This window comes from Borostomias antarcticus (genome assembly GCF_949987555.1).
Source record: "Borostomias antarcticus genome assembly, chromosome: 24".
Taxonomy (NCBI): Eukaryota; Metazoa; Chordata; class Actinopteri; order Stomiiformes; family Stomiidae; genus Borostomias; species Borostomias antarcticus.
Window position 1 is genome coordinate 8,728,017 of NC_140257.1, and position 14,614 is coordinate 8,742,630.

Consider the following 14,614-nt stretch of genomic DNA (forward strand, 5'->3'; position numbering starts at 1 on the left):
GTTGTGACTCCAGACAGGGGCTGACGACGACGCCGTGTTTCCACGGTGACCCTCGCTAGCGCTGAATCACTCTGAATCATATCGTTTTGCAATTTTGCACATCACCATAGTTACCACTATTTGACTTCCTGTGTTCCCGGGAAGTCGCGGTTTTGGAACGGGCTAAAGGCAATGGCATTACTGCACGTGTTCAGGGCGTATGAATGTTGGCAGTGGTGGGCTATAGACTGTAAGTGTTTATAGGTGCCAGCAACAGCTCGCCCATCGCTAGTTTGCATTTAAATTTGATGTTTCGAATCAAGTGCGTTTCAAGTATTCAAAAGACTGAATTGTGGGTATTATTATTTTTCTCATTCCATTAGTGAAATGGTCTGTAGTTTGAAGTGGTCTGTAGTGCATATGGCTTCGCTTGTGAGTTGTTGTAAAGCTGTGAAAACAGTCCTGTCAGAGACGCCTGGGAGAGAAAACCCTTACTGTGTTATGTTAGCTCTGTGACTGCAACGCGCTGATGTGAAATATTGTTTCAATTGTGTATCGTGTGAAATAAAGATGAAAGCAAACTAAAAACGGCATGTTGTTCTGATGTGGTTACTGTTGAGTTCCGCTGTGGGGAGTTTTAATACTTGAAACAACGACGACGCTATTGCTTGAAAGACAAACATTAGCATCCTAAAAACATGAATCATTTGAATGTGTGTGTGTTTCAGAGCCTGCTGTGGCCAGCTGTATTCACCGCCCGGTGGACGTGGTGTTCCTGCTGGACGGTTCTGAGAGGATGGGCGTGGAGAACCACCGCCGCGCCCGCGAGTTCATCGAGAACGTGGCCCGCCGCCTCACCCTGGCCAGCGGCGACTCCGACAAGAAGAACGCGCGCTTCGCCCTGCTGCAGTACGGGAGCCAGGCCGAGCAGAGGGTGGAGTTCCCGCTCACGCACAACCTCACGGTGATCACTGATTCGCTGGCAGGCATGACCTACATGGACTCCTCCTCCTCTCTGGGCACCGCCATCATCCACGCCATCAACAATCTGGTGATGTCACAGGTACAGAGTTCCGCACAAACACACACACACACACATGAAAATGTACTACCTCTTTGTGAAGCACAGACCTGGGCAGCCATTACACTCCAACTACATGAGGTGACCTGTTTTATAAAGGATATCGACGTTTCTTGTCTCTGCGCGTCACAGGGAAGCCGCTTTGCGCGTCGCAACGCCGAGCTGGCGTTCGTGTTCATCACCGACGGCATCACAGCCCGAGACAGCCTGGAGGAGGGCGTGTCCGCCATGAGGAGGGCAGAGGGCGTTCCCACGGTGATCGCTATGGGAACCGACACGGACCAGGAAGTGCTGAGGAAGGTGGCACTGGGCGACACGTCGGCCATCTTCAGAGGGGAGGACTACACCACCCTGCAGAAGCCCTCGTTCTTCGACCGCTTCATCCGCTGGATATGCTAGCTAGCGAGCAGCTAAGAGGCTCGACGCCATAGAATTAGAATCGGTAGAACAAAACAAACAGCCAGGCTCCACTGGTCCACAGATATACAATTTGACGGCACAACGGAAAATTGCCAGTGCTTAGGGACAGGCACAGAATTCTGACAGAATTTTCCAACATTCTATCTTGGGAAGGTTAAGGGCTACACACACACACACACACACACACACACACACACACACACCATTGACAGTTGATTGGAACGGCTGTTCTGTTTGTTCTAATTCTATGGTCAGCGGCACTACCAACCAAAGACACTCAAGATAGGAAAGGGGTGTACTGATACTGAATGTGTAGGAGTTTCAACTGTAGGTGTTTCTTCTGTTGTTAGTTTTTGTTAATTTTTTACCTTACAGAGAACTCTCCCTGTGTGTCTCTATCACAAAGTTAGTATTTACACTAAAGGTGCTAATGTAGAGGACAGAAAATGCAGTTTTCGGATTTATCAAACAGTTTAATGTCAATGACTTTTGTAGACTTGTTTGGGGACCAGTCAATTTATAGACCCGGCGTCTAGGTTAGCAGCTCTAAACCAAACACAAAACATGCACACACACTAGCCCACACCTATACGCGGAAGCACACACACACACACGCGTACACACACGCACGCACACACACATACACACATACTCACACACACACTTCCTACACACATACACAAAACTTGCATTTGTAAACATGACATGTAATAAAGCCAGCTGTGGTGACCCCAGGACTGTGTTTGTTTATTCATGTCATAAGTGTTTAGTTCATGTGTAGTTTGTGTGCAGTGTGTGTGTGTGTGTGTGTGTGTGTGTGTGTGTGTGTGTGTGTGTGTGTGTGTGTGTGTGTGTGCGTGTGTGTGCGTGTGTGTCTGTGCACGAGCACACATGTGCAAGAGCTTGTGATCTGCACCTGGTTGCACTTGAGTTGAAATATGGGTATCCTCTAGTGGGCCTGCTCTGGACTTTGGCTTACAAAATCTTCACTTACGGACATTTTTTCCACACAGCTGTCTCCCAGATGAGGATGCTCTGGATGAAACAGCTCAGAGCAATTTTTACTCATCTGTTTCTTTCACACACTCACGCAGACGCACACACACACACACACACTCTGTTGAGAATGACTTGCACCCTCTGCTGTTTAATATAGCTCATTGCATATGGAGGCTATATTCCAATTATGATCCAGTTTGCTAGTTTCTCAGTCGTTTTGAAATATGACTAAATAACTCAGAACATATTAAATGCAGTTTAAACGAATATTATGAAATATGTCGTAGGCCTGCATCTGAATTTTTTTTAAGCTGTCATATATGATATTACAATAAGTAGCCATAATCATAGTATCAGCATAATAATAATATCAGTATAATCATATACCAGTCTCGCAATGCAAATTCAAGATAATAAGAAGCAGTAGAAAGTGGTAGCCTATAAGCTAAGATTTGTTTTTCAGAGGCCTTCTATAAAACGTGAAATACGAACTCGTATGATTGACAAGTTTGGTTACACATGGACACCGTAGCCTATCCTATTGACTGACCACAGTTGACCCTTCAAAACAAACAAGATCACAATAGTATCCAGCTGAGAGTAATTTACGTCCCAAACTGCGCCTGACAAATCTTGTGGTGAGTGTTTAACTGTAGCTAATCTACGCATTCTGTGTTCGTTTGAGAAAGTGGAGCAGTAATCGTGTTTCTGAGATCCTCCATAATGTCTATGCTCGAAATCAATCACGCGCAAGGATTTAATTGAGCGGTTTCGAGTGAAACGCTTTTCAGATGACTACTGGTTGCAGTAATAACACAGGCTAGCCTACTACTACTGCGATTTCCTATGCAGAGTGGCTATCTCCATTTCCTCTGGCTCTCTATGTCAGGGATACAGCTGTAAATAGGCCTATACTTTTTGCAGACGTGCTGTATAATGGAGGGGGACCCCGTGTCAGACCTGTCTACCCCCGCGCTGGTGGTGGATGTCGACATTGTGAAGAGGAACTCTGAAAGAATGAGAGAACGCTGTCAGAACCTGGGGGTCCAGCTAAGACCGCATATGAAGACCCACAAAACCCTGTAAGAGACTCAAGGAACTCTCTCTCTCTCTCACACACACACACACACACACACACACACACACACACACACACAAGTAACACTTGAGCACACCTGTACAGATAACAGACCAATGAGGTTAGGGTAAAGGCCAGATCAGAGTATGATGTGATATTGGATGACTGGTGTCCGAAGGTTGTCTGTGTGTGTTTGTGTGTCCAGTGAGTGTGCTGATATAATGACTGGAGGGTCTCGGAGGTGCATCGTTGTCTCCACCCTGGCGGAGGCCTGTTTCTATGCCGACCACGGATATGACGACATCCTGTATGCTTACCCTCTACCCTTTGACAAGGTAGCCTATAGTGCCGATACCAAAACCAGTACAGTTCATCCCTGCCCTTCAAAGCTCACTGTGTGTGTGTGTGTGTGTGTGTGTGTGTGTGTGTGTGTGTGTTTGTAGGTGGAACGCTGTGCCGCCCTATCAGAGAGACTGAGTTTATTCCAGGTGTTGTTGGACCACCACGATGCTCTGGACCAACTGAGGAAGAGACCACTAGGACAGGGAAAGGTGTGGCACGTCTGGCTCAAGCTGGACTGCGCCAACGGAAGAGGTGTGGGGGGGGGGGGACTTCTGTTACTGTAACACCAATATTCCCTCCGTGATCAAATACTTCAGATATGACCGAGGACTTGATGAAATGATCTTATTATGATAAGATCTTGAGTGTTTTACCCTCTCAAAATGCATTTTCTGCTTTTGAGGTCGATTGCAGCCCAATTTCCCATGCTTCTCTCCGAATGACAACACGTTTGTTTGTTTCACGTTTTTGCTGAATGTTTCACGATGTTCTGTGGTTCCGTGTTCCGTAGCCGGTGTGCTCCACTCGCAGCCGGAGGCACTGCAATTGGCCCGGGCCATCTCCGAGGCAGAGGGGGTGGAGCTTACAGGGGTTTACGTCCACTGTGGGAACACCTATAACTGTAGAGGCGTGGAGCAAATCCAAGCGGTCGCCCAGGAAACCACCACATTCACCCTGCAGTTTATGGAGAAGTAAGCCACACTGCTCCGTAGCGATATACCAAAACAGGGAAACAACAGGAAAACAAAACACACGCACACATTTCACATACACTTTGAAATGGGGGGGGGAAGAGGCTATAACATCAAACCCACGAAGACATACACTTTGTGTCAATTGCTTTGTACCGGTCACCTATACTTGAGAGAATAGTAAGTAGATAGATCTTAATGTTTGCAATCGACAGCTAGGATTCAGTTAGGATAGTTTTTGTTGTGAAGGGGAACACGGGGAACACTCGCTGTGTCTCTCTCCAGGCTAAAGGATGTCGGTATCACCTGCAAGTCCAGTATTGGCTCCACCCCCTCCTGTAGCCGGCCTGTAGCGGACATGGCCCGACTCAGTGAGGTGCATCCTGGGAACTACACCTTCTACGGTCAGTGAGCATGTGCGTATTCCATGCTTGACTTGAACTAAAATAAGTGCTCGTTCTCACTGGTACGTTTACATTAAGGAACAGGAGCTCAACAATACTTTTAAGTTGATATATGAGAGAAAATTGTGTGTATTTGTCAGTTGTGTGACAAAGGCATCTAATCTTCTCAGTGTAGACTACTGTACATTAAACCAGTCTTCCCTGTTGTCTACCTGATAGACGTGCAGCAGTCTGTGATTGGCTCGTGTTCTCTGGACGACGTGGCTGTGAGGGTGCTGACCAGGGTCATAGGTCACTGCCCTCACAGGAACCAGCTGCTGATCGACTGTGGCTGGAGTGGACTCAGGTAGTACTGCTGTAACCATGGCTACTATCGGAAACGCAAAGTGTGTATAAAAATGTGATGTGTGTGAGCGTGTGTTTGTTTGTGTGTGTGTATGTTTTTGTTCAGAAGAGAAAATGTTGATATTAAAGTTATTTCTGCTATCTCTGTTGTAACTTATAACCATGTTATAACTGTTATATTACAACCGTTCCTGCTGACTGCTCTCAGCCTGGATGGAGCTGGAAAACTGCCCAGTGGATACGCCATGATCGAGGGACACCCAGACCTCAGGTACTGTTATATACGCCATGATCGAGGGACACCCAGACCTCAGGTACTGTTATATACGCCATGATCGAGGGACACCCAGACCTCAGGTACTTTTATATACGCCATGATCGAGGGACACCCAGACCTCAGGTACTGTTATATACGCCATGATCGAGGGACACCCAGACCTCAGGTACTGTTATATATACCTGTCCCCACCATGGAACGGATAGAACAATACCTGAATGGCTGACGTAGTACGCTATAGGCCAAGAATAAAAATGGCGTAAAAGTTGTGACCCTTTAATTTCCTAATGCCACCATCGGCATGGTTTTATAATACTATGGTTTTCTCTTGATACATTTTCATATGGAACAGCAACCAGCCAGAAGGACAAATGAAGAAGCACACCTGTTACGCCTGTAGAACATCATGCACTTTATACATAAATGCCACATTATACATGTCTATCTCGGATAGAAGTATGTCATCGGCGATCATTCGGGTCGAGTATGATTGATTGTCCTCCGTAGGGTCATCAATAACGTGGTCTTCAGATGGCTGTAGAAGCCAATCCGGGATCCACACTTTCTGTTGCAGTGTGGGCGCTGGGTGGGGTTAGGGTTAGGGTTAGGGTGGGTGGGTCTTCCTGATGTTCATGCTACGTTGTAACTGTCCCCCTGCAGACTGCTGTCTATGACCCAGGAGCACGGCCGAGTAGAGCCCGTCTCAGGCAGCCTGGACTACAGGAAATACCCACTGGGCTCCCTGCTCACCCTCATACCCTATCACGTCAGTACCCGAGCACATTTCAACCAATAAAGACCTATTCTGTCTCACAGTGTCCCATTCACTACCCCTGGCCCTGTAGTGATGATCAAATGAGGCCGAATGGCAGTATGGTATCTTTAAGGTTGGTTCTAACTGTTTTCTACAGGCATGTGCGTCGGCCGCGATGCATCCCGTCTACCACGTCCACTCTGGGGGTCGCCTGGTCGGGAGGTGGACGCCAACTCGTGGGTGGTGATGCGATGCAGAAAAGCTTCATGGGACGACAGCCCGTCAGCCATATGGACTCTACTATTGATCATGACTATAGGATTTATAGATGACACTAGAAAATACATTTTGTAAACTAGCCTCCGGGCTACAATCTGGCATATTTACATGTATTGTACATGTTCATTAATATGCACTGTCCTGATTTAAAATAAATAAATAAAAATAAATCATATTTCACTGTAATAAAAACAACACTGTAATTTAAAAAAAACATTTACACTCACAGATTTAGAATTACACATTTGATTGTTTCTCTCCTGCTAAATTAATTAATTACTCTGTAGCCTACACTAACCAACCTATACGATGGTATCATGGTAATAAAATGTATGGAAAAAGATATGTCTAGGGTAGGATGTCCATTATATAAAACAATACTACATCTATTATTTCGGATAATTCTAGAGTAAAGTTGAAATGTTTGGGAAAATTACAGAAAAGGATGTGGAGCTGAAGTAGAGATCAGATCAAGTCCAAGTGTATCATGGGAAATGACGTTTTCTTGCGTTTTGTATTTTGATTGGCCAGAGGTGAACTTTCACTCGTCACGTGGTTTAAAAACTTTGCAGGATGGCGCGCTGGATCTGTCACGCTTACATCTAACCGGCCAGTGTCCGACTTTTATTTCACGTTTTTAGCAGTTTTGTCCCTTGGGAAAGCAACTGTGCGCTAAAGTGAGTAGGAGTCGTTGAAAACAGCCGACAGGCAAGTGTAGTGGTGGCGCGATTGTGTTTCCATTTTAGTTTCTGTCGTTCGGTATGTTAGACGCATGATTTTCTGGTCTGTTTATTTACCTACACATTTCTTACGCGACCGTTCAGTAGCCTCTGTTGATGATGATGATGATGGTGGCCAATGTTTCTATGTAGGGATGAGCGTATTGGAAGTGAGGTTCGTGGGCGATGGAGATGCTCTGGAGCACATAGTGGACAAACAAGACGGTAAACATGATCATACTGAATGTTACGAAATACGCCTTCTATCATCCCACCCATAGCTCAAGCTGTGTGTGCGTGTGTAACGTTACATAGGTGTGAAGGGCAACAGCAACTCTGTGCAGAAGTTGGTGATATTCAAGAACACGGCAGGCCGATGGAGCACCAAAGAGGACGAGGAAGAAGGGGGTGAAGATGAAGAGGAGCACCTTAGTGAACAGGACTATGTGCAGGCCCTGGGAACAGACAATACCGAAGGTGTGTGTGTGTGTACATGCTGTGTAGGAGCTGTTTTAGTGCTGTTTGTGGATGGATCCTGGCTGACACCTGTGTCTGTGTGTTGTAGATGGGGAGGAGTGTGTATCTGGAGTAGCAGGAGCTTCTGTGTTCACTTTCCAGTCTGTCAAACGCTCCCAGAAGATGGCCAATACAGGTAACACTGCCCCCCCCCCCCCCCCCATCTCTCTCTCTCTTTTTCTCTCTCTCCCCCTACCCCTCTCTCTCTCAAAGTCACGTTTATTAGTCACATGCTACATCATACAAGTTCAAATGGCCGTGAAATGTTTTTTCGGTCAGCTCCTAGATTGTGCGCACACTAAGCAATGTAGAGAGCGCAATATACAGCTAAATGCAAGATAGTTATTATATTCATATATCCTTATTTTTTGCTTGCTTTTGTAAACACGAGCATGACGATGATGATGACGATGATCATCATCATCATCATCATCATCATCCCCACCTGGTCTCTGTGCAGCGTCTGAGTGGGCTCGGACTCCAGGGAAGAATGTGACCTTCAGCGTGGCGTCCGACTCTGAACCCCCAACCCCTACGCCCGCGACCCGCAGTGAGTCCGTCTTCTGTCTCCGCCACCCCCAGTTCCAAATACTCTTCTGGTTTTGGTTGTCCGATAACCCGAACTGCTTTCTCCTGTTCTGCATCCGCCTCTCCTTCTCCCTCTCTCTCTCTCTCTCTCTCTCTGCCTCCCTCTCTCTCTCTATTCTCCTCCCCGTCTTTCTCTAGAACATTCCAGTGAAAGCAGAACGCCCCAGAAGGTGAGAGACGGCATGTTACACCGACCCCGACTGTCCTGTGTGCTCGTATCACCTGTCCTCCCCGTGTTTTGAGTGTGCCGCTGCGCGGCGGCGTCCGGACCGGCGTGCTCACTGCGCCCAACTTCCTGTTTCCTTGCAGGGAAGGAAGGTGCAGTTCGTCTCCACGACGCCCCACCGGCTCCGGAAGAGACTGACGGGTGGGTTGCCGCGGTAGCCAGCCTCGTTACCCGGCGCCGTGGCGTGCCGTGGTAAATTCCGACTCTTTGTGACGGTGTTTTCCAGGACCCAGCCTGCGGTCGGACAGCGACAGCGACCTCTCTCCCTCCGACTCCGGGGAGGAGGAGGAGGAGGAGGAGGAGGGCGGAGAGGGAAAGGACGAGGAGAAGAGGGAGGAGAAGGAGAAGAGGGAGGAGAAGGAGAACCTCAGGCAGGCCAGGACGCCTAGAAAAGCCCAGTCCGCAGCGCTCTACAAGACCCCCGCCAAGAAGAGCAAGAGCGCCCCGGAGCCCCTGAACCAGGTGCGTGTGTGTCTGTGTGTGTGTGTGTCCTTCGTTTGCGTGTGCGTACTGTACGATCGTACGGTAACCGTCTCGTCTCTCTAGCCCAATCTTGTAGAGGAGTATTTCGAGGCTCACGGCAGCTCCAAGGTCCTGACGTCAGACCGCACTCTCCAGCGCCTTCACACACCCAAACTAGACCGGGTCAGTACGCCCCCCCTCTCTCATTCAGCCTCAGATTGGAATCTCCAATACATGTGCAAACGATGCCATTCAGTATCAAATGTGAATTAAGTCTTGTACTGTTTTAAGGAACTGACCAGTAGCCATTCCCTCGCGTCTGTGTGTGTGTGTGTGTGTGTAGGACACGTTGTTCCGGCTGTTGGAGGGAAAGCCCTTCTGTTACTCATCTGAGATCCAGCAGCTTCACAACAAACACCAGAAACACTTCAGCAAGTGGATGCTGCAGTTACAGTAAGCGCGTGTGTGTGTGTGTGTGTGTGTGCGCGCGCTTGCTTTTTGGCACTCGTCTCCCCTTGCTTTGCCATCAGTCTGTATGAAATTTGTACCTGCGTGTGCGTGTGTGTGTGTGTGTGTGTGTGTGCAGGCTGGGCTTCAGCGTGCTGGTGTACGGCCTGGGCAGTAAGAAGTCTCTGCTGGAGGAGTTCCGCGTGTCCCAGCTCTCTCAGGAGGTTCACATGGTGGTCAACGGCTTCTTCCCCTCCATCACCCTCAAATCAGTCAGTACCCAGTCCACCCCAAGACACCTGCACAATTGCAGATTTGTCACATGGCCAGCAGGTCACACAAGCTGAACATTACGTAACTGCGTGGGTTCTGTCTTGCCCCCCCCCCCCCCCCCAGATCCTGAATTCTTTGACTGCTGAGGTTCTAGAGCACGAGGGAACCTTCCGGAACCCTGCAGACCAGATCCAGTACATCACCACCACCCTCAGAGACAGTGAGCGTCTTCTTGTTCTTCTGCGTTGTAACGTCAAGGTGTAGAGAAAAGGCTTCTGGTGTGCGTGTTCCGCGTTGAAGGAGTCTGCGTTCGTGTGTGTTTGTCTCCCCGTAGACCCAGACCTCCACGTGTACCTGATCATCCACAACATCGACGGGCCAATGCTCCGAGGGGATAAGACCCAGAGTGCACTTGGGCAGCTGGCCTCTGTTCCCAACATGCACCTGGTGGCCTCCATTGACCATATCAACGCCCCACTGGGTATGTGTGTGTCCGTTCCATGCCGTACCGTCGCTGTGTGGCACGTTATGCCGGCAGGGTACCGGTGTGTATAATCCGTGTGTGGGTGTGTATAACCCGTGTGTGGGCGTGTATAACCCGTGTGTGGGCGTGTATAACCCGTGTGTGGGCGTGTATAACCCGTGTGTGGGCGTGTATAACCCGTGTGTGGGCGTGTATAACCCGTGTGTGGGTGTGTATAACCCATGTGTGGGCGTGTATAACCCGTGTGTGGGTGTGTATAACCCATGTGTGGGTGTGTATAACCCGTGTGTGGGTGTGTATAACCCGTGTGTGGGTGTGTCACCCGTGTGTGTGGGTGTGTATAACCCGTGTGTGGGTTTGTCACCCGTGTGTGTGGGTGTGTATAACCCGTGTGTGGGTGTATACAGTATAACCCATGTGTGGGTGTGTATAACTCGTGTGTGGGTGTGTATAACCCGTGTGTGGGTGTGTAACCCGTGTGTGGATGTGTATAACCCGTGTGTGGGTGTGTGTAACCCGTGTGTGTGTGTATAACCCGTGTGTGGGCATGTTTCAGTGTGGGACCAGTGGAAGCAGAGTCAGTTCAACTGGTTGTGGTGGGAGTGCGTGTCGTTCCAGCGCTACGCTGAGGAGACGTCGTACGAGAACTCCCTCCTCGTCCAGCAGACCGGAGCCCTCGCGCTGTCCTCGCTCACACACGTCCTCCGCAGCTTGACACCCAATGCCAGGTAACACACACACACACACACACACACACTCGTTCAGACTTGGCACTGGCGGATTGGGTCCACAGCGCAGGACGCAGGCATCTCTCTGGAGGGTATTAATAGTCTTCTGTCTACAGGGGCATCTTCAGGTTGTTGGTGGAGTTTCAGTTGGAGAACAAAGACAACCCGTCCTACACAGGTGAAGACGCTTGCACACACGCACACACACACACGAATATAACTTCTGTGCCTCATATACTTGGTATTGAACTTTTGTGCGTGTTTAGGTTTGTCTTTCCAGGATTTCTACCAGCGTTGTCGAGAGGCGTTCTTGGTGAACTCCGACCTGACGCTGAGGACCCAACTCACCGAGTTCAAAGACCACAAACTCATACGAACACGAAAGGTGAGACTCGCACACAAGCACTACACTGCATCTATACACAACTGGTGACTGGCCCTTTAAAACAATTCAGTCCTGCTGGTTTGGCTCCGTTCCCTCGACTGGAGCCTGGCCTCCTACACCCGATTAGACCATCTGTCTCTGGCTCACTTCTCCCCCCCCCCCACCCCCCCCCCAGGGAGCTGATGGAGTGGAGTACCTGCTGATTCCCGTGGAAACAAGCACGCTGAATGACTTCCTGGAGAAGGAGGAAATGGATTAAGCAGCAGAGCCGAGTGCTCATGTGATGCCTCACCGGTTGTCGTCCATAGATTCCTCCTATGAGAGTGGGTCACTGTCCTAAACGCTGGGAATGTCAGTGATTGAGAGTCACGCTCAAGAAGTTGTGTGTGCACTCGTGTCTGTGTAGATTTGTATATGTTAAAATTTCAGTAAAAAAAAATACTTTTTTTGCATTTTGCTTCCTCTTTATTTACACAAGGCGATAAATACACAAAGCATTCGGCACATAGCAAAACAGATACAATCTTTTTGTTCAGGAAAGGCAGATAGACATGCCTATTATGGAAATATTCCCCCCAACTCATCATGAGTCAGTGGATCACTAATGGATCAGGGTTTGTTAGTTATGGTTACATACTAACAACTGAATGTGTTGAAGAGCTTCAAACCCTGTCTAACCAGCCTGAGTCACACCTCTGCCATCACTGATCAGCGATGGAGAGGCTGGTATTTCTGGCCTCGGGCTAGTAAAGCTACTGGTCCATCAGACGATAAGCTGGGCATAAATTTCAGGCCACATGGGGCCACAAATCTGCCTAGTTGGGGGGAAAAGTCCCATTCCTGCCTCTGATGCCAGTAATTTCATCCTAGTGGGGAAGTGTGCAGGATAGTTAGGGTTTGTTGTGGGCCAGAAATTGGGCCAAAGTGAGAAAATGTGAGTCGAGCGTAGATGTAAACCCAGCGGTATACTTGCTTTTAACTACGCGTACATAGTTTGTAGCGTCGGCCGGGTTAGACTGTGCAGGTCGTCAGAAATGAACGCACCGCAAAATACGCGCTTTTCTACCCGTACGCATTGTTAAACAGCAAGTACATCCCGGGCGGGGTGCGTGTCAGTGCTCCGTGTCAGTAGTTCTTTCTGTTAGCAGTGCGTGCGTTAGCGTTTCACCAGAGAGTGTGTATGTGCCGAGTTTGTTCAGGGTCGCCGTGTGAACGATGCTCAGCTCTTCCTCGTCCAGATCTTTCAGCAGCAGCAACACCGCCTCCAGAGTGTGTGTCTGACAACAACACATAAATATGTCATTCCAAACTCACACAAACACTGACTACAACCTCAGGTAAGCACTATGAGAAGGTCGAATTGTAACGGTCAACATTTAACTGTGCCATGTGTATCACCTTTCTGGCTCCAGGCCTGCTCTCTCTGGTAGAAGGGGAGGAGAGAGAGGGGAACTTGTCCCTGGGCAGAGGCTTCATGCCCAGCTGCTCACGGATCTTACTGCAGAGAGAGGACAGGTGTTTAGTATCTGCATGTATATGGGATGAGACGCCACCACCCATTTGCTCCGCACAGGGTTCAGTCTCACTTGGTCTCCTCCATGCTGTAGTTGAGAGGGTCATTCTCCGTCTCCGCATCTGTCTGGCCATTGGTGGATAGCTGGTTCTGGGCGGCGGCGGGGGGTGCGGTTATCTCATCGCCCTCCTCCAAGGCAAGAGCAACTTCCTCTTCTGTCACCACTGCATGTACACCCACACACACAGATACACAACACTGTCAGATAAAAACACAGTGATACACTGCTGAAAACTACAAACCCAGCACTATTACTTCCAATAAAGATATGCAGCAGACCTACCCTGGTTGTCCAATTTCTGTAGGCGGGGCAGACATCGCAGCACAGTGAGACGGTATTGGCTAGGCTCTGTTGCGCAGCAGGGGTTCTCCGCCAACCAGAGCACTCGCAGGCGTGTGAGGGGGCGGAGATGAGAGAGCTCGGAGAGAGACGGAATCAAGTTTCTTCTCAGGTAGAGCTCACAGAGAGACAGGCAGCCAGCGAGAGGCGAAAGAGACAAGATACTATTTACACTGGAGAAGGGAGGCAGGGACAGCGGCAGAAAAGAGAATAGTTATAACTTTAAGACAGACATTACTTCAATGATGTGGACTAGTTTTCCTGACTAGTCCACTAAAATCAGTCCACTTCACCCCTGACATCTGTATGGTAGCTTCAGCTGTATACTCAACCCCTATGTGCGTGCAGGTGTGTGTGTGTGTGTGTGTGTGTGTGTGTGTGTGTGCGTAGAAAGAAGCCTGAGAGGGGAGAACTGAAGAGTTGGCTCTGCACAGTTCAACACTGATGTCTAGCTCAGCAGCCTGACCTCTACCAAACCCGGTCTTGTCAAAGTGTGTTTGTGTGTGTGTGTGTGTGATAGACAGACAGAGCCTGAGAAAGGGAGAGAGAATGAGGGAGAGGGGGCAGTTGACCAACCTGAGTGTGAGGACCTCGATGTTGGGTATCTGGGAGAAGATGGAGATCTGTAGGGAGAGAGCAGAGAGAAAAGCGGACTGACGTCACAACACAAAGTAAACACAACGTAAACAAAAGTTGCAGCGATCTCCTTGGAATGAAGACGCACTCACGTCCGTCAGGTTGCAGCCCCTGCAGATAAGACGTATGAAACATTTAACCACAAGCAACATGTACATATTGCTAACAAAAGCCAGAGAAGATGTTGATTAGCTGCGTTAGCTAGCTAGCTTTCCCCACCTACCAGCAGTTTAGTTTCTTTACACTGTCCAAATCTGAGGCCTTAGCCTTGGCGAGCACTAACTTCCTTGTTAGTTTCATACTGTAGTGAGCTATTTATGTTCTAGACGGCCACTGCCTATGTCTTAAAACAATTATAATGGCAAAGAAATCGATTAGCTATGAGAGCAACATCGCGAGCTGGCCAGCTGGCCGACACAGAAGCACTGCTAGACTAATGCGCATGCGCCTTGTTCCTGTGTGGCGTCTGTAGTTACCCCGGTTGCCATATCCGCTTAACACTTCACAACCCTGTGTGATGAAGCAGACCTAGATCAATGCCGAGATATCAAATAACAAGAGACTGAAATCGCGATGGGCTGCTCTGT

The 14,614-nt window shown here is 48.9% G+C and overlaps 4 protein-coding genes across 6 annotated transcripts in view; 3 read left to right on the top strand and 1 right to left on the bottom strand.

The window, feature by feature from the left end:
- Positions 1-2,129, top strand: part of col6a2 (collagen, type VI, alpha 2) — a 20,456-nt gene extending 18,327 nt beyond the window's left edge. The window contains exons 31-32 of the mRNA XM_084457817.1: positions 708-1,042; positions 1,193-2,129. Of these exons, the coding sequence (XP_084313943.1) occupies positions 708-1,042; positions 1,193-1,459 (602 nt within the window). The 3' untranslated portion in view covers positions 1,460-2,129. The remainder of the gene's footprint in view (positions 1-707; positions 1,043-1,192) is intronic.
- A 909-nt stretch (positions 2,130-3,038) lies between these two features.
- LOC311325330 (D-serine dehydratase) lies at positions 3,039-6,975 on the top strand. The gene is made up of 10 exons (XM_084458007.1): positions 3,039-3,117; positions 3,404-3,561; positions 3,763-3,892; positions 4,001-4,151; positions 4,411-4,591; positions 4,877-4,995; positions 5,215-5,341; positions 5,549-5,611; positions 6,278-6,383; positions 6,529-6,975. Exons 2-10 carry the CDS (start codon positions 3,416-3,418, stop codon positions 6,616-6,618), a joined length of 1,113 nt encoding a protein of 370 aa, XP_084314133.1. The 5' UTR covers positions 3,039-3,117; positions 3,404-3,415; the 3' UTR covers positions 6,619-6,975.
- Positions 6,976-7,172: 197 nt separating this feature from the next.
- On the top strand, positions 7,173-11,874 carry orc2 (origin recognition complex, subunit 2). 3 transcript variants are annotated; one of them, XM_084458412.1, is made up of 17 exons: positions 7,173-7,327; positions 7,523-7,594; positions 7,685-7,846; positions 7,935-8,021; positions 8,346-8,435; positions 8,612-8,643; positions 8,783-8,840; positions 8,926-9,161; positions 9,246-9,344; positions 9,505-9,614; positions 9,748-9,880; positions 10,005-10,101; positions 10,216-10,362; positions 10,922-11,093; positions 11,210-11,271; positions 11,360-11,478; positions 11,654-11,874. In XM_084458412.1, the coding sequence occupies exons 2-17, from the start codon at positions 7,525-7,527 to the stop codon at positions 11,735-11,737; spliced, it is 1,758 nt and encodes a 585-aa protein (XP_084314538.1). In that variant the 5' UTR covers positions 7,173-7,327; positions 7,523-7,524; the 3' UTR covers positions 11,738-11,874. The 3 variants fall into 3 exon arrangements, with proteins under 3 accessions (XP_084314538.1, XP_084314536.1, XP_084314537.1); XM_084458410.1 differs by having other exon boundaries at positions 7,173-7,594; XM_084458411.1 differs by lacking the exons at positions 8,612-8,643; positions 8,783-8,840 and having other exon boundaries at positions 7,173-7,594.
- A 145-nt stretch (positions 11,875-12,019) lies between these two features.
- cfap410 (cilia and flagella associated protein 410) lies at positions 12,020-14,426 on the bottom strand. Its single transcript, XM_084457781.1, has 7 exons — positions 14,251-14,426; positions 14,120-14,138; positions 13,968-14,014; positions 13,335-13,564; positions 13,065-13,215; positions 12,877-12,976; positions 12,020-12,755 (listed from the first exon to the last, which is right to left on the bottom strand). Exons 1-7 carry the CDS (start codon positions 14,325-14,327, stop codon positions 12,591-12,593), a joined length of 789 nt encoding a protein of 262 aa, XP_084313907.1. The 5' UTR covers positions 14,328-14,426; the 3' UTR covers positions 12,020-12,590.
- Positions 14,427-14,614: the final 188 nt, after the last annotated feature.